This window comes from Lutzomyia longipalpis, chromosome 3 (genome assembly GCF_024334085.1).
Source record: "Lutzomyia longipalpis isolate SR_M1_2022 chromosome 3, ASM2433408v1".
NCBI lineage: Eukaryota > Metazoa > Arthropoda > Insecta > Diptera > Psychodidae > Lutzomyia > Lutzomyia longipalpis.
In genome coordinates, this window is record NC_074709.1 from 19,382,712 (window position 1) to 19,403,287 (window position 20,576).

General features: G+C 36.7%; 4 protein-coding genes across 6 annotated transcripts in view; 3 read left to right on the forward strand and 1 right to left on the reverse strand.

Annotated features, from left to right (window-relative positions):
• Nucleotides 1–11,715, forward strand: part of LOC129792483 (protein FAM135A) — a 34,516-nt gene extending 22,801 nt beyond the window's left edge. For all 3 annotated transcript variants that reach the window (XM_055831562.1, XM_055831564.1, XM_055831561.1), the window contains exons 5-13: nt 202–316; nt 425–472; nt 1,290–1,469; nt 1,526–1,951; nt 4,468–5,828; nt 5,902–7,013; nt 8,700–8,940; nt 9,018–9,101; nt 9,165–11,715. In XM_055831562.1, coding sequence (XP_055687537.1) covers nt 202–316; nt 425–472; nt 1,290–1,469; nt 1,526–1,951; nt 4,468–5,828; nt 5,902–7,013; nt 8,700–8,940; nt 9,018–9,101; nt 9,165–9,273 — 3,676 coding nt within the window. In that variant the 3' untranslated portion in view covers nt 9,274–11,715. The remainder of the gene's footprint in view (nt 1–201; nt 317–424; nt 473–1,289; nt 1,470–1,525; nt 1,952–4,467; nt 5,829–5,901; nt 7,014–8,699; nt 8,941–9,017; nt 9,102–9,164) is intronic.
• A 968-nt stretch (nt 11,716–12,683) lies between these two features.
• LOC129792498 (NADH dehydrogenase [ubiquinone] 1 beta subcomplex subunit 11, mitochondrial) lies at nt 12,684–13,330 on the forward strand. Its single transcript, XM_055831595.1, has one exon. The coding sequence runs from the start codon at nt 12,773–12,775 to the stop codon at nt 13,223–13,225; it is 453 nt and encodes a 150-aa protein (XP_055687570.1). The 5' UTR covers nt 12,684–12,772; the 3' UTR covers nt 13,226–13,330.
• Nucleotides 13,331–13,359: 29 nt separating this feature from the next.
• LOC129792492 (Golgi reassembly-stacking protein 2) lies at nt 13,360–15,249 on the reverse strand. The gene is made up of 3 exons (XM_055831585.1): nt 15,071–15,249; nt 14,700–14,984; nt 13,360–14,530 (listed from the first exon to the last, which is right to left on the reverse strand). The coding sequence occupies exons 1-3, from the start codon at nt 15,131–15,133 to the stop codon at nt 13,553–13,555; spliced, it is 1,326 nt and encodes a 441-aa protein (XP_055687560.1). The 5' UTR covers nt 15,134–15,249; the 3' UTR covers nt 13,360–13,552.
• Nucleotides 15,250–15,259: 10 nt separating this feature from the next.
• On the forward strand, nt 15,260–20,197 carry LOC129792490 (uncharacterized). The gene is made up of 3 exons (XM_055831583.1): nt 15,260–16,348; nt 16,422–16,548; nt 19,430–20,197. Exons 1-3 carry the CDS (start codon nt 15,380–15,382, stop codon nt 20,062–20,064), a joined length of 1,731 nt encoding a protein of 576 aa, XP_055687558.1. The 5' UTR covers nt 15,260–15,379; the 3' UTR covers nt 20,065–20,197.
• Nucleotides 20,198–20,576: the final 379 nt, after the last annotated feature.

The window sequence follows — 20,576 nt, forward strand, 5'->3', positions numbered from 1 at the left end:
ACGCACATCATCGCAATTGAAAGGAAAAGCCTTTTGCATTATGTTCAGAGTTGGTAAGACATCTCATCCATTCACTCACATTCAATTTCCTGCTCCACCTCCTCGACGTCACTTACATTATAGCGTTAGAGATATGATTCTGAGTGGAAGTGATTGTACTAAATTGGATCACTTAGAAGGAGTTTTTTTCCCCCATTTTAGTGCCCCCCGGAGTACGAAACCATGGATAAGCAGTGGAAAGCTCAACTGCCGTGGCACAATCTCACCCGGTCCACTTGAAGCTGTTTTCTTTGGGCCACAAGTTGGCATGGGAAAGGTGGGTGTGTTGCTACCTACATACATAACCCACGTGGTATTCTCTAAATTTATCCTACATAATACGTGTCATCTCACATTTTGTTTCCTTAATGTAATTGCAATTTAGGCAAAATGTGGCGGAGGAGCAGCTGCTCGGCTAGCGCAAGCGAGAGAGGTATAAAAAAAAGACATTTTCTCTTTTAAAACAAATTGCTTATAATGATTGGTTAATTAAACTCACTTTCACAATGAAAGATTAATTATGCTAAATAGTCCAAAAATTAGAGGGTTTATATTTTTGCTGAGTAAGCTCCTCATTTTCATTGTAACCGTATTTTAATTTTGCTATTTCTTCATTATTTTAAAATTAAGACTTTGTTTAAATACTTACCCATTCATTTCTAGTTTTTCTATGTATTTTTATAGTATGAGGATTAACCTTTTAAATACAGAACTTTATTCAAAAAAGAATTTTAGATCCTTTTAAAAGCAAAAAAATAAAATTTTAGCAAAAAATTAAGTGTTAAAAATTTTAATTTTTGAAGATTGTCCTATCGTGGTTTTATCGAAACACATTCTTTCAAAAAATATGTTCAAGTTTATAAAAAAAAACATAAAAAAGAAAAATAAAAAAATAATATCCACAATAGCTAGAATTAGACGAAAAATTTTGAAGAATGAAAAACATGAAAAAGGTGAAAAGGATTGAGTAGGGGGCGCTGAAAGGGTATTCTAAAGAATGATTTTAAAAAAAATCTTTAAAAATTTGAAAAATTGAACTTCTTTTTTACAGAAATGTTTTATTAATATGTTTTAAAATTATATCTTTTTATACATTTTTGAATTAAGGTTTAGTTTTTCTATTTATTAAAATAAGGCAGAATCAAGTGCGGAAGATTGAATTAAGAGCTAATTATTGGGAAATAAAGATATTTTTATTTTTTGAAAAATGAAGAAATATTTGAAAATTAATACATAATTACACCCAACAGATTCACAAGGAGATTTGTGCCTTGCTTATGGGAGCTCTGGAGTCCCTAAAACTCACCTTAGCTGAATTCAGTACTGTCCTACCGCATCAATGGGCCGCCGTAATGGGTGTCTCACCACAAAATCTCTCATCTACTGGTGAAGCAGAGCAGAGGCTCAAGAAAGTTGTTGAACTGGCAAAAGTAAGAAAAATGATTTTTTTTTAATACAAAAATTAACATGTTGTCCTTCTCTAAAGTTATGCGACTCTGAGGATGATTTTACGGCACGTGCAAATTCAGACATAGCCCAGCTATGTGCAGAATGTATCCTCAATTGGCGCAGAGTTATGTCCTCGGCAACACAACCAAGTGTCCACGGTCTCCTGGCCAAGAAGCATCATATCCTGCGTGTTCGACGCTTCTCGGAGGGTTTCTTCGTCATGGAGCACCCAAGACACACAACGGCCAGTTGCTACGACACTCAGTATCAGAGTTATGTTAACATCAGCGAAATGGCCAGGAGATCACGATACCTGTGCTCCCTTCCACCCCTTCCTGTTCACTGTACCCCATTGGATGGGGACGCCAATTCGCTCCCAATGATATTTGAGGATAGATACAAAGACCCCATGGAGTACTCAAGACGTCGCATTGGAAGTGATCCCCACATCAATGGACGTGAGGTGAGCGAAAAAAAAGAATTCAAAGAAACTTCCCTTCCCGAAATTCTCCAAAGAATTTCCATTGAGAAAAAGCCCCTGAAAACATAAGCCCTGAGTCAGGAAATCCCTTGAGAATCTCTGTGAAATATGAAACGAAATAAAAATCCTTATGGGAAGGGAATTTTTCTCAAAAAGTTTTCCCATCCTTTGTAGGTTTTGTCTTTCTTCTCTTCCTCATACATAATGTTCTGTGTGTGTGGGATTCTAATGCATCAAGTCAATATATTCCTTTTGCCTTATTGATCTTGAAGATTATCCAAGGATTTATGAAACAACATATAACTTTTGCTGTATAATATAGGAATTTTTGGAACAGAATATAAATAAATAAAATATCTGTAAGTTTCTATTCGGAATAAATAAGTTATATTCATGATATTCGTCCAAATTATGAGATATTTTCTTACTTTAATGAATTTTATTATTCACAGAAATATTTTTTAAAAAATTTGCATTTTTATTGTTAATTTAAAACGTCGGTTTACAGCAACATCGTTTGAAAAAAATAGACAGATATATTTAAACAAGGGGTGTTTATCTGAAGGAAAATATTCAAATCTTCGAAGATATTGAGATGATTAAGATGCAAAAGCTTTAAAAGTACTAAATTCAAGAATAAAAGATATTGAAAAGCCTAAAAGAATAAAAATTTAAGCTTAAAAAGTACTCGATTCAAGAATTAATGTATTAAAAGCAAAATAATAATGAATTTAAGCCTAAAAGTACGAAATTGAAATCTAAAAATTGTTCTGCTTTTAGGCTTAAGAAGGCTAAGATTGAAGAGAAAAAGCTTTAAGAGATACTAAATTCAAGAATTAAATGTACTAAATTCAGGCATAAAAAGTACTAAATTTAAGCATAAAAAGTTCTAATTTCAAACCTCAAATATACTAAATTCAGGCACAAAAACTACTGAATTCAAACTCAAAAAATTGTTCGTTTTTTGTTAATCCTTAAAGGCTCAGATTGTAGAGAAAAAGCTTTAAAAAGAACTAAAATTTCAAGCCTAAAAGTACTAAATTAATGCCTTATTCAAAGGAATTTTTATATGAAAAATAATTCAGATAAATAAGGACTCTTTGGATGATTCGTCCTAAAATCCAAATATTCTTCAGATAAACACCCCTTGTATTTAAATTAAATGGCTTTGATATACTTTACCTCTTTTACCCACAGAAAATTCCTCATATGAATATCATAAAGAGCGCATAATACATAGAATTTCATTTCCTAATGCCACAGAATCAAGGAAAATGGAGAAGTTGCCTGGGAAGCTCATACTCAAAAAGAAGGCTAGTCATTCTAGTATGAATCAGTCCCCAAGGAGGTAACCAAATTTTGTTTTTAAATTATCGTAGGGCATTGTCAAAGACTCAAGAAAAGCTAGGTAATTTCCCGGAAAAGCGCTGGGAAATATACGAATTTTCACATTTTATGTCAAATCGGGTGCAAACTTCTTTGATTTTTTTCTTAATATCTAGTTATTCTAGAAAATTCCTTTCTGTGCCATATGAAAGCTATTTAAAGGCCTAACAATATATATTTAAACCATTTTCCTACGGTGGAAAACTCGCGAGATTTTCCGGCATTGAACTTTTCTTTCGCTTCCCATTTCTCCAATATTGAACGTGACCAATTTTAAAATATCTCATTTTGTAGCATTTTTAATTATCTTTCATTTGGTATAACACTTGCCGGGGAAATCCGCTGGGAAAACTCGCTACAGAATGATTTTCCAAAGTTAAGCACGTTTTCGCGTTGGAGGAAAAGAGATGGCCAATTTTTTTCTAGGGGAATTCTTAGAACATTCTGGAAACATCAAAGAGGAGAAATTGCCTATCTCTTTTTTTCCAACGCGAAAACGTGCTTAACTTTGGAAAATCGTTCTGTAGCGAGTTTTCCCAGCGGATTTCCCCGGCAAGTGTTATACCAAATGAAAGATAATTAAAAATGCTACAAAATGAGATATTTTAAAATTGGTCACGTTCAATATTGGAGAAATGGGAAGCGAAAGAAAAGTTCAATGCCGGAAAATCTCGCGAGTTTTCCACCGTAGGAAAATGGTTTAAATATATATTGTTAGGCCTTTAAATAGCTTTCATATGGCACAGAAAGGAATTTTCTAGAATAACTAGATATTAAGAAAAAAATCAAAGAAGTTTGCACCCGATTTGACATAAAATGTGAAAATTCGTATATTTCCCAGCGCTTTTCCGGGAAATTACCACGATTTTCTTGAGTCCTTAGTAATGCCCTACGATAATTTAAAAACAAAATTTGGTCACCTCCTTGGGGACTGATTCATACTAGAATGACTAGCCTTCTTTCCCATGAAATATGTGAATGTGAATCCTTGCTCTTTGTGCGGGGAACATTAAAATAATATACTTTCCAGCAAAGTATCCTACACCTCCCTCCTAAATGATATTCTACACACTGTATGTTACCTACACTATTTGCACCCAAAACTTTTCCAGTTAATCCTCAAGCCATTGCATCAGGGTCGGGGTAGTGGATTCACCACCCAGGAATGCTCTTGCATAATACCACCACCTCCTGACGCTTTTAAGGGGAACATCATTGGCATCCTTACGCCAAAGTTAGCCCTTGGAGGTGAAATTCTCCAAGCTAGTCTCTCAATTGCTCCGGCTGCACATAAAAATCACATTCGCTACCGCACACTGTCGCGTCATTCGGTTTCCACGCTTCTCGATGGGGATGCTCATTGGGAGCCACAGCAGGGAGGCACAACGGTGTGCATAAGCAATGGTTCGAGTTTGCCGACGAGGCACAGTAAATCACTGGATCAGCTTGAAAATCAACCCACCACACCACTTGATGGATATCGAAGTGTCCACGATGAGATACCGCGAGTCCTTTCCTCACAACCCACATCCCTGTCCAGTTCACAGCGAAGAAGAACACACGGGAAGACAACGAAGAGTGCTGAGGATCTTCTGCGGAATATCAATGAATTCCGGCAGAAGTACAAAAATCCCGGAGATCCTTCCAAGAAGATAACTCCCCACGGGCTAGCACAATTCATAAATGGCTACGTTAACGGACATCAGGATAACCACGTGGCGACGCTCAATCGGAATCACGAAGTACGTGAACCCCGAGACTATGTGCACGAAATGAAGCAAGACGGGAAAGGATGTCACTACAATTCCCTACCGAAGGGATCAAGTATGGGCCTACCACCTAGGAATGCCTATCATCCTATTCGGGTGAAAAAGCACAAATTGCAAAATGGCAAAGACACCAATGGCGGTGTTCAACGACGAAATTCCCGAAGTTCTAGCAATAGTTCCCGATCAAATGGGAAAAAGATGAATGGAGAGAATCATCATCATGCCCCTGAAACATCAAGCTCTGATTCTGATTGCAGTTCGAGAACACGTAAAAGACAGCGACGCCTTCTATCGTCAGCCAGCGTGCCTTTTAAGCTGGAACTCCTAGAGACAGATCCCACAGCAACACCCGGTATAAGTGAGAGCCTCCCAAATCTGGCTCCTCCACCACCGCCGGAATTCATAACTTCACCCCCAATGCGAAAGCGTACATCTAGTCAATCTACATCGTCGCTTAGTGATCAAAGTGGCTATGTGAGTAGCCGCAAGAGTAGCCCCGAAGACACGACTCCTGAACCAGTTAAGAACTACGACGATCACGTACTTAATGGTGAGCAATTGCGGATAAAACTGCAGAAATTGCTGAAAGATGATCCAGATCGGGATGGTTCCAATGAGAAAGATCAACGCCAAGCCAAGAAGAAGAATGAAGAACAAAATGGTGACGTTTTGGTTCACAGAAAGACCTCCACAGTTACCGTTCAGTAAGTTTATCGCATTTATGCTTTTTCTTTCTTTTCTTCATTTAACAATTTAAATTCTTCTCTAATTTTGCAGAATGAAAGCAAAAGGAGATGCAAAATCAAAAAATGAGCAAAAAATCACAAATGGTGGATGGTTTGAAATACCACCCGTACAAAATGGCCTCCATCCATATATTAGAAAAGAACTTCTACCTCCGGAAGTGGCCTCACGCAGAGCCTCGAGTACAAAATCTAAATCCGAATTCGATCTCACATCAATCCCAGACAATCATCCATTTGAGAATTTACACCTACCACCGCCAAAGCAATTTATGGATGCTCTACTGCCACCAGATGAATTTCGTGATCCACCATCGCGAACGGAAGAAGCCAATGCTGCAGAATCAAAAGACATCAAAGCAAAAGACGTTGAGCAGTCAAAAGACGTTGAAACACCCAAAATACGACCCAACTTACCAGCCAATTCCATTGACAATCCTCTCTATCACGTTTGTGAAGCCATACGACCACCAAAGCCACCAAAACCGAAACCAATGCTTAAATCCCAGAGCAGTACGGAGCTTACGGTGGGTGTAAAGAATCTCGTTGAGGTGCACAATGCAAAGAATAAGACAAGCACAGAGGAAGTAAATAGCACGAAAACACCACAAAATCCTCCGTTCCAACTTCTTGAATTTGAAAAATGTCGAGAAGAATTTCGCAAACAGATTAAGTACACCGGTGCTATATACTCCGACTTCCCAAAGCTCGCCTCTGAATTACCCTACTTCCACATAAGTGACGAATACAGAGCCTTCTCACCTAATGGCCTTCATCTCATTATTTGCGTCCACGGCTTGGATGGCAACTCAGCTGATCTGAGACTCGTCCGTACGTACCTCGAGCTGGGGCTCCCGGGAGCTCATCTTGAATTCCTAATGTCTGAACGCAATCAAGGCGATACATTTTCGGACTTTGAAACAATGACGGATCGCCTTGTAGCCGAAATTATGTATCACATCGAAACGTGTGGCCTCAATCCAGTTAGGATATCCTTTGTTGCGCACTCCTTGGGCACGATTATCGTACGATCGGCTCTGGCACGTCCGCAAATGAGGCCTCTACTTTCGCGTCTTCATACCTTTCTATCGCTCTCTGGACCACACCTGGGGACTTTATATAACTCCAGTGGACTTGTTAACATGGGTAAGTTTATAAGCTCAAGCTCTCCTATTTATAATAATTTGGAATAGTTTAAACAAGACTTGAGAATTCAAAGCTTTTCAGACCTGATGGGGTCAAAAAATTATGGAAAAATAATATTCTTTCCAATTTTTTCTCGAGAAAATATTCCCAATTATTTAATTTTTCCGTAGAGGTTAAAATTCACAACTGCGTCTGACTGGTCTGGTTTAACTCCGTTTCTTAAGCCAGCTTTATTTTCTAGGCCAAACTTAAGTGTTTTTAGGGTAACACCGATAATACTTTTAAGATTTATAAATTTTAAAATAGGCCGAGTTGTGGATGAATGCATTTTTGGATTCAATCCTAATTCAACCTGACCCAAACTAAAAAACAAGTCCAGTCTAAAAATACAAAGTTTGACTTAAAAAACTTAGGCCATAGCTTTAAGAAAAATCAGGCCTTACCTGAAAAACTGAAGTCTATTTCAATTAAACTTAATTCTAGCTCTTGGTCCAGTCTAAAAAACTTAGGTCTCTAGCTTAAAAACAAAACTTAAGGGTTGTTTAAAAAACTTAGATCTGGTTAAAGAAGAATTTAAAAACTTAAACCGAACTTAAGTGAATATCAGCCGGACTTTCGAAAATGTTTAATCTGAATCTGCTTCAATTTAAACCAAAATAATATAAAGTTCTTTTCTACGATATGTTAAATGAAAATTTAGGAGTCCTTTTAAGATATTTTCTTTCCTGATTTTTTGTTTACTTTTATGTTTTTTAAATTAATTAAAATTATTTAAAACTAATTTGATTTAATTTTAATTTAATTCAATATGATTTAATTTTAATTTGTTTTTGTTCTTCAATATTAGCTTAATTAAATATACATATATATTTCTTTAAAAATTGTTTAAAACATTTAAAAACAAATTCCTTTTGAAATAATTCTCAAAATTCATAAGTCTGTTAAGAGCATTGAATTAACACTCCTTCGAATTACCTTATTTTGCTGCCCCAAGATAATCCATTAAAAATTTAATAATTCTGGAAAGTTTCCTCAAGAAGTTTCTGCTGCACCTCTTTCTACACTCTTGAATCTTGTTTTCCCACAAAATAACATCTTGTTCTCTACAAAAAAATATGTTTACTTTCTTACTTTTCTTGCTGATCTCAAAGTTTAAGAAAAAATTGAAACTTTTGGTTGTACTAACTTCTTTCAATTAATTAAACTTATGTTGTTTTACTTGTCGTTATACCTTTCTATGCATACAACATATGTCTTGATACAGTATCCTGCTTTGTCAGCATAAAACTTGCTTCTTGGAAAGTTAAATTAAAGTTAATTCCTTTAGGAAGACAGGAAATTAAATTGAAAAAAAAGCAACTAAATATAAATTTTTAGAACAGACTTTCGGGAGTAAATTTCCAATTTCCTCCCGTAGAGAAAATGACAAAAATAAACCAACGGAAGCTCTATCTAAAGGAAATTCATTTTGCAAAAAAATTATGTACAATACATATAATCCGTACCTATAAAAATGAATTTCCCCACAAATACACAACAAGTTGAGCCACAAATAATGGTGATTGCTCGGTAAATGTGGTGCAATCATTGCCAATCATTTGATTTCCTTCCCACATTGCTATTTGTGTGGGAGGAAGTGTGTGGGTGAGGCAATAGAAAGTTATTCTCGGTCTCTCTCGGGGACAGGAATATGGTTCATGCAGAAATGGAAGAAGTCTGGCTCCCTCCTCCAGTTGTGCCTCCGCGACACAACCGACCTCCGGCAGAGCTTCCTGTACCGCCTTTCGCAGCGTAGCACGTTGCACCACTTCAAGAACATCCTGCTCTGCGGCTCCAGCCAAGATCGATACGTACCACCCCATTCTGCTAGATTGGAACTCTGCAAAGCTGCCATGAGGGACACATCTACACTCGGAGTTGTTTACAGGTGAGCATCGCAGCGCATTTTCCCTTACCGCCCAAAAAAATATTCCTCCAACTCTTTCCTTTTGTTTTCCCCCACAGAGAGATGGTCCACAATATTATTGCACCCATTATGGCTCGCCCAGAGCTCACACTTGTGCGCTATGATGTTCACCATGCACTTCCGTAAGTTTTTCCACAATCTTTCCCCCTTTAAATTCGGACCACAAAATATTCTTCTTTTTTTAGGCACACAGCCAATGCTCTTATAGGGAGAGCAGCGCATATTGCTGTACTTGATTCAGAGCTGTTTATTGAGAAATTCCTCCTTGTGGCTGGATTAAAGTACTTCAGCTAGCCTAAGACGACAACATTTGAGCATAGAGCTACTTCCAGGATAGTTATCCACATTCTTGGTCTGACGATGCGGCTAAAAAAACCACAAAGTGATGATAAATTACTCGCTATTTCATTCATTTCATTAAGATAAATGATGCGACAATTCATAAAAGATTTTCTTAACAGCATATTTCTTTTGATTGAGCCAAATATATTGAGCATTTGTTGACTCAATTAATTGTTTACTGGATTCTTTCAGATCAATCCATGATCGTAAGTTGATATTGAGATAAAATTGATTGAATATTGTTGCAATATTTACTCAATTCGACCTGCATTAATGACTTTAATTAATGTTTTCGTTAATAGATCGCTGCGAAGCTGACTCAACTGATTTATTAATCTTTGATCAATGTTTGATCAATCACATTAACTCAATTTTGCATAGCTAAAAAAATTGTTTACTGGGATAGTAATAAAATAAACAAAATAAACTGATGGTAAAAAATACAGTTTATGGTGTGTAAAATTGTTTAATTTTAATTTTTTGAACCACAATTGACTAAAAATAATCCATAAAACTATTACAAACATTAAAATAGAATTAAAAATTTCGGAAACGTATTAAAATTGAGAAAAAAATCAAAAAGGGTACACCTTCTGTTTAACCCAGTAAACAAATGATTAAGTCAATTTATGCTCAATCAAGATTGATTCAAATATAGATTGATCAAGGATTGATCAACAATTTTCAAATCTATTGATTCGAGTACATACATTGATTCAATAAAATTGATCAAATATTGACAAAAAAATTGACCAAACTCTCAGTTTTTTTATTTAACTGCTAAAATTCATAACAAAAAATATTTTAAATTAAATTTCTTCATTTTTTTCAAATAAAATCATTTTTATAGTTTCGAAGAAGAATTTATCATCACCTTAACGCGAGAATCTCATAATTTTGACATCCTTAATTCACTGCCGTGTCTTATGGATTAACATTTTGAAAGTATTCAATAAAGAGACCATTACAAATCCCCTTCTAATTTATTCCTCCCCAAAGGAGCGATACGTAAGAAAAAGGCTAAAAAAGGGGTAAAAAAAAATATACGAATTGATCAATTAGAATCGCTAGGACTTAATAGGTGAGACTGACTTTCAATTTTATTCGTAGAGCTCCCCTCCGTGAGATTTTTCCTTTAATCATTTTAAAGCATTTTTGCCCTGAGAATCTCATTTATTAGTTAAAGCTTATTTGTTTTTTTTTTTTTTTTAATATATTGAGGCATCTGTACACTGTGTAACATGATTTTTGTGCCCAATATTGATGTTCGAGAGTATATTACAGTGATGTTTCTCCGCAGAGCACAACTGTGGAATTTTTAAAAGTTAATCAAAAAAAATTCAAAAATTATTATTTATTTCTAAAATTTTTTTCTGTGATTAAAATAATAATAATAATATTTTCAAGTGATTTCAACTTAACATTGGTTATAGATTTTTTTTGTTGCACAGTGTAATCTAGTAATAAAATTAAGAAAAAAAAATAAATAGGGAATTTAACGAGTAGAGAAATCAATTATTAAAATGTAAATCTTATAATCAAAAGAATTTAGCTGAAAATTTTGAAATAATACAAAAAAACAATCTTGCATTAAGTGCGGATTTTTAATTAAAAAATTTATTAAATCAAACTGATCGAATCTCAAAATTTGAACGTTTTTCGAAAAAATTAGAATGAATGAATTATATTAAAAAAAAAAGTTTTAGCAATCGAAATGACTCCTAATTTTACTAAAAAAAATGCTCTCTAGAAAATAATTCATGGAATTCATGTGATTTTAATGAAATTATAGAGAAATCGCAAGTTTTGTGGGAAATCTTGTGAAAAAAGCTTATGACAGAAAAATCTTATAAAATTTAGAATTACAAAAAAGAATGTTATTAGAAGGTTGGCTTGAAAAATCGTTTATTTTTTCAATGTTTTTTAATATTTTATTTTTCATTGAATAAAACATTAAATTACTTCTTTAATATTAAATGAAAATCGTCATAATTTATTCTATTTTATTTTAAAAACAATTATAAAATTTTCAAGCCGAATTAAATGTTGGAATTTAGAAGAGAAAAATGGAATGTTGTAGTAGAAAGTGATTTCTACAGTGGCGTCCCAGCATAGCGAACTATTCGTTGTACGAGACGCCATCTGTATTCAGTCCAGTTTAGACAAATTAAACGGAAACTTAAAATCTTTATTACGTAGAAAATAAAATAAATGAAAGAAAAACATGAAAAATAGATGAAGGATATCGATTATACACCATTATTAAAATTATTGAAAAATTTTCGAAAAATATATTACAATGTCGTAGAAAATACTATGTCGTGTTAACTGTAATAAAAGTAGAATTTTATCCACGAGACGTTAAAGAAAAAAAATAAAACTAGTGAAATGAAAGAAGTTCTTTTATCTTTCCCGGACTCCTTGACCGATCGCACTAAAAATGAAAGCTTTCACCGAAGAAAAGCAACAGTCCTTTTAACCTTTGAAGGATTTTGCTGGCCAAAGTGGCCAATTCGACTTTTTTCAATCTCCATAGAATTAAAATGTATTAAACATTTCGTAATAAATTCTACATCTGTGTATAGGAGAGTTTCATTACCTCAAGATCGTCGAAAAAAAACTTGGAAAAACATTTTCTTTTAAGAGAAAATGAAGGTCAAAATATTGAGATTAGAAACCTCGATTCTCCAAGTGTTAACTAATTCTTATTGTTTTGAAGCATTTTTCCGGCTTTTTTAATTCAAATTTTATAAATTTCTTGTTTCTTTCTAATAATCTTCTAAAAAATTCATATTTTTACTCTTTGAAGCCCTTTTTTTGCTTTTCAATTGAGTTTCGCTGTTTTATTTTATTTTTTTTTTTTTGAACGAAAAAACCGTTTTTTCGACATATTTTTTGCGGACGATGCAAAATTAATATAATAAGGCCGTAACCCGCCGTAACCACACCGTAGGAAAATCCAATTTTCCCCACTATCACGTAATTTCCCAGGTTTTCTTGCTACCGGAAGGCTCTTTATGTGCATTTTGGAGCTTTGAGGCGCGAAAAACCAAAAAAAAAAATTATGAGCTTTGAAAAAGTTTTCGACTTAATCTTCCGATGTTGCATGTAGTAACTTTGAAAGTTTTAGAAGTGAGATCAAAGTGATCGAGTAACTGAGCTGATTTTGTTTACTTTACTTTAACCATCTGAAGCGCCATCCTTTCTAAGCCTGGAAAATCTAATTTTCCCGGAAAATTCGACAAAATATGCAAAAAAAAATTAAAAGATGAAATTTTCATGAAAATTTCAAAAGTTTCACGGTAAATAAAATATCTTGGAATGCCTGGAAGTGCTTGGAAGTCTGACAGATGACGGGAAAGCTCTTTCCAGCCATTTCCAGTGTGTGTGTTATTAGAAGTCACGAAAAAAAAGTCAAAACGTCGAAAAATCCCCCAAAAAGGGTTTGAAAATGTCCGCACTGGTGCGTCTCAGTGCCCTCCGGGGGCTTAGGAATACAATTCACACTGCCTACCGACAAACACGCGCCATTTCCACGTCGCCGAAGAACAGCGAGACGGAACCCATTTCACCCACGACTCCCATTGACACCACAAAATTGGATGCTGAGCTCAAGAAGAACTGGATGAGCTACGGGTTCGAGACGAAGGATGAGTACCAGGATAGGAGTCAGACCAAAGCCAGCTTCTTCTTCACCATCACCCTGTGCATTGTGTGGGGAAGTTTCATCTATGCCTACCTTCCGGACTACAGGCTACGCGATTGGGCGCAGCGAGAGGCCTTCCTGGAGATTCGACGTCGTGAAGCCCTCGGCCTGGATCACATTGACAAGAACTACATTGATCCAGCCACTATGGAGCTGCCATCAGACGAGGAGCTTGGCGACACTGAAATTATCATCTAAGTTCGCACGGGGGGTGCTCTAGTTGGAATTACATAAGCACTGTTTGTCTCTTTGTACATAAAAATATGAGGCTACCCGGCCGGAAATAAATTACTAGCGATTTAATTGAACTTTTTATATTTTGAAAAATGTCGTTAAATTAATATTTTTATGATTTATTTTCGCCTAAAATTAATACATCATCGTTTTTAATATTGTTGCACAAATGAATACAATTCAAAAGAAATTGCGTTAATTCCACCCCTTTTGCCAGCACACGGGGGGGGTGCAAACGGTTCCTTGAGCCGTTTATAGCTTGTTCATCTCGCGTGGGAGCGGCTCTCCGTCTCAGTTCTGGGGCGCTGTACTGGCGAAGGAGTTGAGGAGCGCCTGTGCGGGAATTGTGGCGCTCACCGTGATGGGAGGCATTCCGGGTAGAGCTATGGGCGTAGTGAGTGCTGTACCGGCTACCTGGGGGTACGTTGAGACTGTCTGCAGTGGTGGTGGTGGCTGGGGCTCCATCACAGGGTACGAGAGCGCGGCCGGAGGGGGTGGCGCAAAGAGTGGACTGGCACTGGTGGTGGCAGCACTACTAAATGCCGGGATGTGGTGAATGGGTGCTGGTGCTGGGATCTGATGTGGTGAATACATGGGCACTGGTGGCACAGCCATTGGGGGCGCCGTTACACCCGCAAAGGGATCCGGTGTCGTGCTGGGAACCCCACTAAACAGCTGACTCGTGTTTATCACCCCCGGAATTGCACTTGTTGCCACTGTGGGGGCAAAAGTGTTTGTTGTGACCTGCTGTGGTGTTGCTAAACTCACTGCACTCGCCGCCGGAAGGGCCGAATGTGCTGCTGCCTCACCATTCTGTGCCCCACTCACATTTGGGAATGTATTCGTCAGGGGTGGCACAAAGGGGATCGTCGGCTCGGGCGTAGTAGGGACAAATGCAGCCGCCGTTGTGTTGGTTGGAGCTATCAGTGGTGGTGTTGTCGTTGTTACATTCTCCACATTGATCGGCATCCGGAAGAGGGGCTTCTTCTCCTCCGGAAGCGTCCGTACGGGAATCCTGTGAAGGTACCCATACCCAATACCACATCCCATACTCCCCTCTCCACCCCATTTGCTATTGGGCCGGATTGTCACCTCCCGGCAGGCATCGTCGTCCGTATTGTAGACATACATCTTCAGTGGACGCCCTTCGTGGGAGACAATCAACGTGAAGAGATCCTCACTTTCGTGGAGGACTGAATCAGCTCCAATAATGTAGTCTGAAAAGGATCTCAGACCAGCTTCCTCCGCAGGGGATGATGGATGAACTTCCTGCAAAGGGAAAATGTCATTTTGTGCAGGTCCAGGAACTTCAGGAGCAGCCAATTAAAACATGTGAATTGCCAAAGCTTTCGACACTCTGTGTGTCATCCTCTCTCTTTGCCTTAAGGATCACAAGAAATCCCCAAAAAGGAAGCAACAGAGACCTCAGGGAACTTACCAAAATATGCCAAACATTCTCATTGACTCCTTCAAAGGAACAAAAACGAATGCTAACCCCCAGGAGTCCAGTACCACCCCATTTAGCGCTGGGAGTGATTTGAACTTCCCGGACGGTTTGGGTTTTGCTGCTGTACACCACCATCTTAATCTCCTTCTCCACATTCAATTTCAGCAACTCCTTGAGGGAGTCATTGTCCTGATCGAGTCGTATATTCCCAATGGCAACGATAAAGTCAAAAAATGCCTCCAATCCAGCACGCTGACCCGGTGAATTGTCCTGAACCTATTTGGTGGCCAAGAAAAAGATTGTCCCAGATGTCAGACACGTCACACACACAACCCGGAGGATGATTAAAATGGAAAATTTACCCGTAAAACGTGATATCCTTCAGAACCACCACCAGGCACATTGACACTGTGCGACACTCCCATTGTGGATGTGCAATCAGGAAGGAGAGATTCCCAGGGATTATGGTAGAAAAGTCTAAAAAATCTTTACGTGGCAGATCAAAAATTGCTACTTCGCTCTGATGCTGTCACTTTGCTGTCACATAAAAGTGAGGTTAGGTTGTTCCGTTTCAAAAACAAAAACAAACATTTCCCGGTAAAGGTTTTTTTTTTACGTGAGATCTAAGAAGGTTTCGGAGGATTCTTTGTTGTGGAAAATCTCGAGTTTAAATGGCAAGTGGAAAACGGAAGAAGATGGAAGTAGATGGGAGGGATGACAATGAAAAGGATGAAGCATACAGTTGGTCAGATGAACACTTTGTGGAGACACTTCAGACAGTTTTGGGACGCTACTACTACCGTTCCACCGAGAGGCTCCAGATGAAGGTAAAACCACCGTGCTACAGTAACTTGGAGGCATGTTCCAAGAATCACTGGAAGAGTCAGGATATTACCATTGCAACGCATACAATGCAGCTGGATTGTCGCATGCAGCAGAGCAATAAGAATTTCTCCGGATTGTTCAGCAACATCAACAACTTCTGCCTCCAGGAGAGCTTCCCAGGTCCAGACATACTCACAAGTCTCCTTCAGATAATTCTCAGTGTACCAGAAGACAGCACGAATGATCTCCACGATGAGGAGCCCCCGAGTTATGTGCTCAACATGGCAATTCAGACATTTGAGATGGTCTTGATGTACTTCCCGCCATGTATTCTCCAGCTAGAGCCGCACTACTCCACCTTCCTCACATGCCAATGCAAACTTGAGGGTTTGGAGGGATTTGCGAGTGCCTACGGCATCATTCCGTGCATTGTTAACACCCTCGAACAGCTTCTGGAAGCAGATGAGACAGCCATGCAGGTGGATTCGGGATCAGCAGACACAGAGGAGGAATTGCGGCTAATACAGGGAGATGGGGTTTTCGAGAAATTCCGCAAAAAGACAAAATTGGAGCGAATCCACCTCATTCTCCATCTCATTGTGAAGCTGATGGAATTCGATTTAGTCATGTGGATGCTGCGACATCCCAAGAAGGCCTCCGAATCAATGCTAAAGCCCCAAAAGCAACCACTTATTGGGAAAATTCTCTGGCCTCACGGGGACTTTACCATCACACCATTCATGAAGAAGTGCTTCAAGGTGTTTGTACGATGCATCCGGAAGGATCTTCCGGAAGATCAGCTTGCTGTCTTTGGGGTAAGCTCTTGCGCCCAACAACAATTCATTCAACAAAAGAAAAGAATTTTAAGGAATTTTCTCTCCTTTTCAGCGACTTATTGGACTCATTCTGAATGCAGTCAATCTGTGTGAGATGCAGACAACTTCAGAAGTCCAGTACCCCTGTATCCGGCAGAAATCCACCAGCCTCGCGGATACCTTCATGCAAATTATAACAGGTAAAAAACAATCCACCTTTTCGACTTTTTTTTCCTCCAGTATTATCAGAAAAGTAGCGAACCGCGAACGAGAACATTAATTTTATTTGCTCGTAATTTTGCATTTTCGTGTGTAAACATGCTCTGCAATAAATTGTTCATGTCATTTAATACCTATACTACATAATATAATTAGGTTCTATATATTTCGCATCGTGTGGACCGGAAAGAAAATGCATTTTATCAGTCAGATGAATTATGGGAATTAATATCAAGATTGCAATAATTATGGTTCAAAATTAATTGCTAAAAAGGATCGAAAAAGGATAATTTGTGGTGGCGGCTGAATCAGCAGTTTCCTCTTACAGGAAGTATCGGAAATTCCTTTTTTCAAAATTCACATCTGGAAAGAAAAATTAATATTAAATTGATAAATTTATCGTCATAGGGGGGGGGGGGGTTATCTGTTGCATCCTTGATGATTCATTTTGTTACTTTTTAAGAATATTTTAGGAAACGATGAATAAAATTCGCAATTAGGTCGTATTCTGTAGTCAAGACTTTAAGATCTTGAATTATTAATTGTAGGGGAACGTGGTCTGATTCGGACCTCTAAAAGTCAGCGCAGAATGAGAAAAAAAGCCCCTTTAAATGCTCTTTTTACTCCCAGAACTTTCTACATTTAAAGTTTTATCAGTTTTAAGTAATAGCTGATTTAAAAAGGCCTTAAGAGATCCAAATTGAGCCACGACGTTCCCCTATAAATTTTAGAACAGAGTTTCAAGATAAAAAAAATATTAAGACTGATTATTCGTCAATTTTATTTGTAAATATCGATTATTTGGCTTATATTTATTGAGAAACGAGGTAAATTGTCGCTTCGCTCCAATTTACCTCGCCCCGCTTCGCGGGGATTTGTTGCGCTTCGCGCAAATTTTAGAGGAAAAAAATTGTGATGGTTTGATTGAGGCCACTTATAAATCCCGGAGAAAAATTTTGGAAAGAGAAGAAATCATTTTCATACAACACTTTAAGCGCCAAATTCAAAAATTTGCAAAAACTGCATGAAATCTCTATGGGGGCTACCTGAAGGGGGACTTTGGGGGGGAAATGAATACGGCCATCTGAAACCGCCTGTTATAAGGGGCCTCTGTACCAAATTTCATCGCGATTGGTCAAACGGTGTGGATTTGTATAGAAAAGTCGGAACGACGATTACCAACAAACAGGCCTTTCTTTATTATATAGATTATCTGATTTATGTAGGAATATCTCCAATTTTTCGGTTCAATATCGAAATATGGGGTAGATTTTGATAAAATCTAATAAAAACTGAAAAGTTGCTGTAAGATTTTAACAGTTAATGTTATTTTTTTTAAATAGTCAGAAAGATCTCTGAAGAGGCTTGGAAAAGTAATTTTCCTTCAAAAATACGATTAAAGTATAGAAACAAAATGTCAAAATTCTTTAAGATTTTTCCCAGAATACCAAAAATCTTATAACAGACGAATTGTAAAGAGAAGAAAAGAAAAGATTTTTATCAGAATCTTCCCCATCGTCAGTCTTTTATTAAATTTCGTCATTTTAATGAATAAATATGACCAATTTTGCAGTGATCAAATATTATCGATTTTGGTTTGATATCGAAAGTAATTCACTAGTCCGACTTCTTTAAATTGATTTCCTAATTTTTCTTAAGATTTTTTTTTAATATTCTTTAGAATTTGTTAAGTTTTCTTAAGCAAAAGTGAGGACTTATAAAATGTTTATAAAATTTTATACTTTTTCTTATGAAAAATTTGAGACTTTCGAATTATTTTTAAGCATTTTTTAAAGATTTCTTAAGTCAAGCTTTTTCGGACGAAATGCATATTTTTCTATGAATTTTTCGAATTTTGATGCTTGAAGCATATCAGAAAAAATCTCAGGGAAATATGAATTCGAACCTATTCGGTCTGACTAAAGAACCTTATGTTTCGATTGTTAATTAAAACCAGCGAAAACTTAAGAAGTTTTCTATATATATATTTTTAATAGATCTCAAGTTTTTCTTAAGAAAACTTGAAAAATTCTTTGTTAAATTTAAAGAATATTAAGAAATCTTAAGTATCTCTTAAGAAAACTTAAAAATTCTTTAGAAAATTAAAAAATATATATATTAAGAAATCTTAAGTTTTTCTTAAGAAAACCTGAAATTTTTTTTGGAAAATTTAAAAACTATTAAGAAATCTTATGTTTTTCTTGTGAAAACTTGAGAAATTATTAATAAAATTTTAAAAATATTAAGAAATTTTAAGTTTTTCTTAAGGAAACTTGAATAATTCTTAAGAACATTTAGAAAAATTTAAGAAATCTTAAGTTTTTCTTATGACACCTTAGACACTTCTTAGGAAAAATTAAAAAAAATATAGGTAAAATCCTAATTTTTCCTAAAAAAAAAAAACTTAAAAATTTCTATTGAAAAATTAAAAAATAAGTATAGTAAGAAATCTTAAGTTTTTTTGGAGAAAACTTAAAAAATTCTTTGGAAAATTTAAAAATTATTAAGAAATTTTAAATTTTTCTTAAGAAAACTTTAAAAAGTATTAAGAGAATTTTAAAAAAAATCCTATTTTTTTAATCAAATATTTCGAAAACGCCATTATCGATGATTTTAGTTGTGAAGCCAAAACTTTTCTAACGAAATTTTAAAGTAGATCGATAAGCGATAGTTCGCTGCTTACAAAATTGATGTCCTCTGAAAGAACGCAACTTCTAGGCTTTTCCTACCAGTCAATTTACGATAATTTGTGATGAATAAGAAAATGATTTATCAAGTTTAAAGAATCTAAGAAATTAGTCCTCTTAGAATTCATAGCTCAGTCAGACACATTTTATGTTATAAAAAAAATTCTGTTTTCAGACCAAAAGGACAACACACCGTCTGAAACGGTGAAAGTGATCAGAAATATCTCGAGTCCCATCACAAAGATGCTAATGATTGACATCTTCTTCAACAGCATCAACCCAGAGGGTGGCAATATGTCCATTACGAAGATTTTGAAGATTTTCAAAAATAAGCAATGGATGATGCAGAAGAAGATCACACAGAAGGAGTTTGTGAGTCTCTTTGCGGATGCCACCAAGTGTTGGATTGACGTCTACCGTCTCCATGAAGTCTTTGAGATCTTTTCACACGGGGACCCCGAGAAGGGTCCACCGAGTGCCAAGGAAGCCAAATCACCCATCCCAGAGAGGGTGGCAAATTTACAGAAGAAGACCGGAAAGAAGATTCGTGTTGACTTTGCGGCCCTTAATCGTGATTTGGAGGAGATTCTCAAAAAGTACAAAGTCGATGCGCCGATAAAGTACAATGAGTTGAATTTGGACTACAATGTAATTGGCATTGCGGACATCTACCAAACGTACCTCGATGAAATGAAGAGTGTCCTCAAGTTGCACACTGTGCTCGCGAGTAAGCACAAGAAGTACCCGGAGCTCTTTAGTGCGTGGATTGCGCTAATTGAAAAACATTTTGGATTTGCACTCGTCAAGTGAATTTAAAAAGAGAAAAAGAGAGAAGTGGAGGACATGACCCCATGAGCAGTTCGTGGGAAGGTTATTGGTGTACTTGAAATAATTTCAGCATGTTCCTCTTCTTCAACATATAATAAAATACATCGCATAATAATAATGATTTTTTATTCGCTAAAAATCCTCCATTTAACCCACTCTCGTCTTTTTGTTGCATTCCAATTCGCAACATATTAACTACGCGTCCTCCATGATGCAATCCATCATCCATGTGATGCCCCATCAGTGTGATGAGTGCTTGAAGCTCACCCACAAATCGCAATTTCAATGGGGCAGCCCGACGATGCCCATTGTCGCATTTTCATGTAAATAGGTGTTGTGTGCTCGGTGCGAAAATGAAAATAAATCATGTGGAAAGACCAGAGTATCATCCATTCAATTTTGCGCTTCTCCACGATTTGCCAGAGTGACATCCAAGTATTTTCTTGTGCAAATCAAATTCGCAATTTCAAATGCACAAACGTGTCGCGAATAGG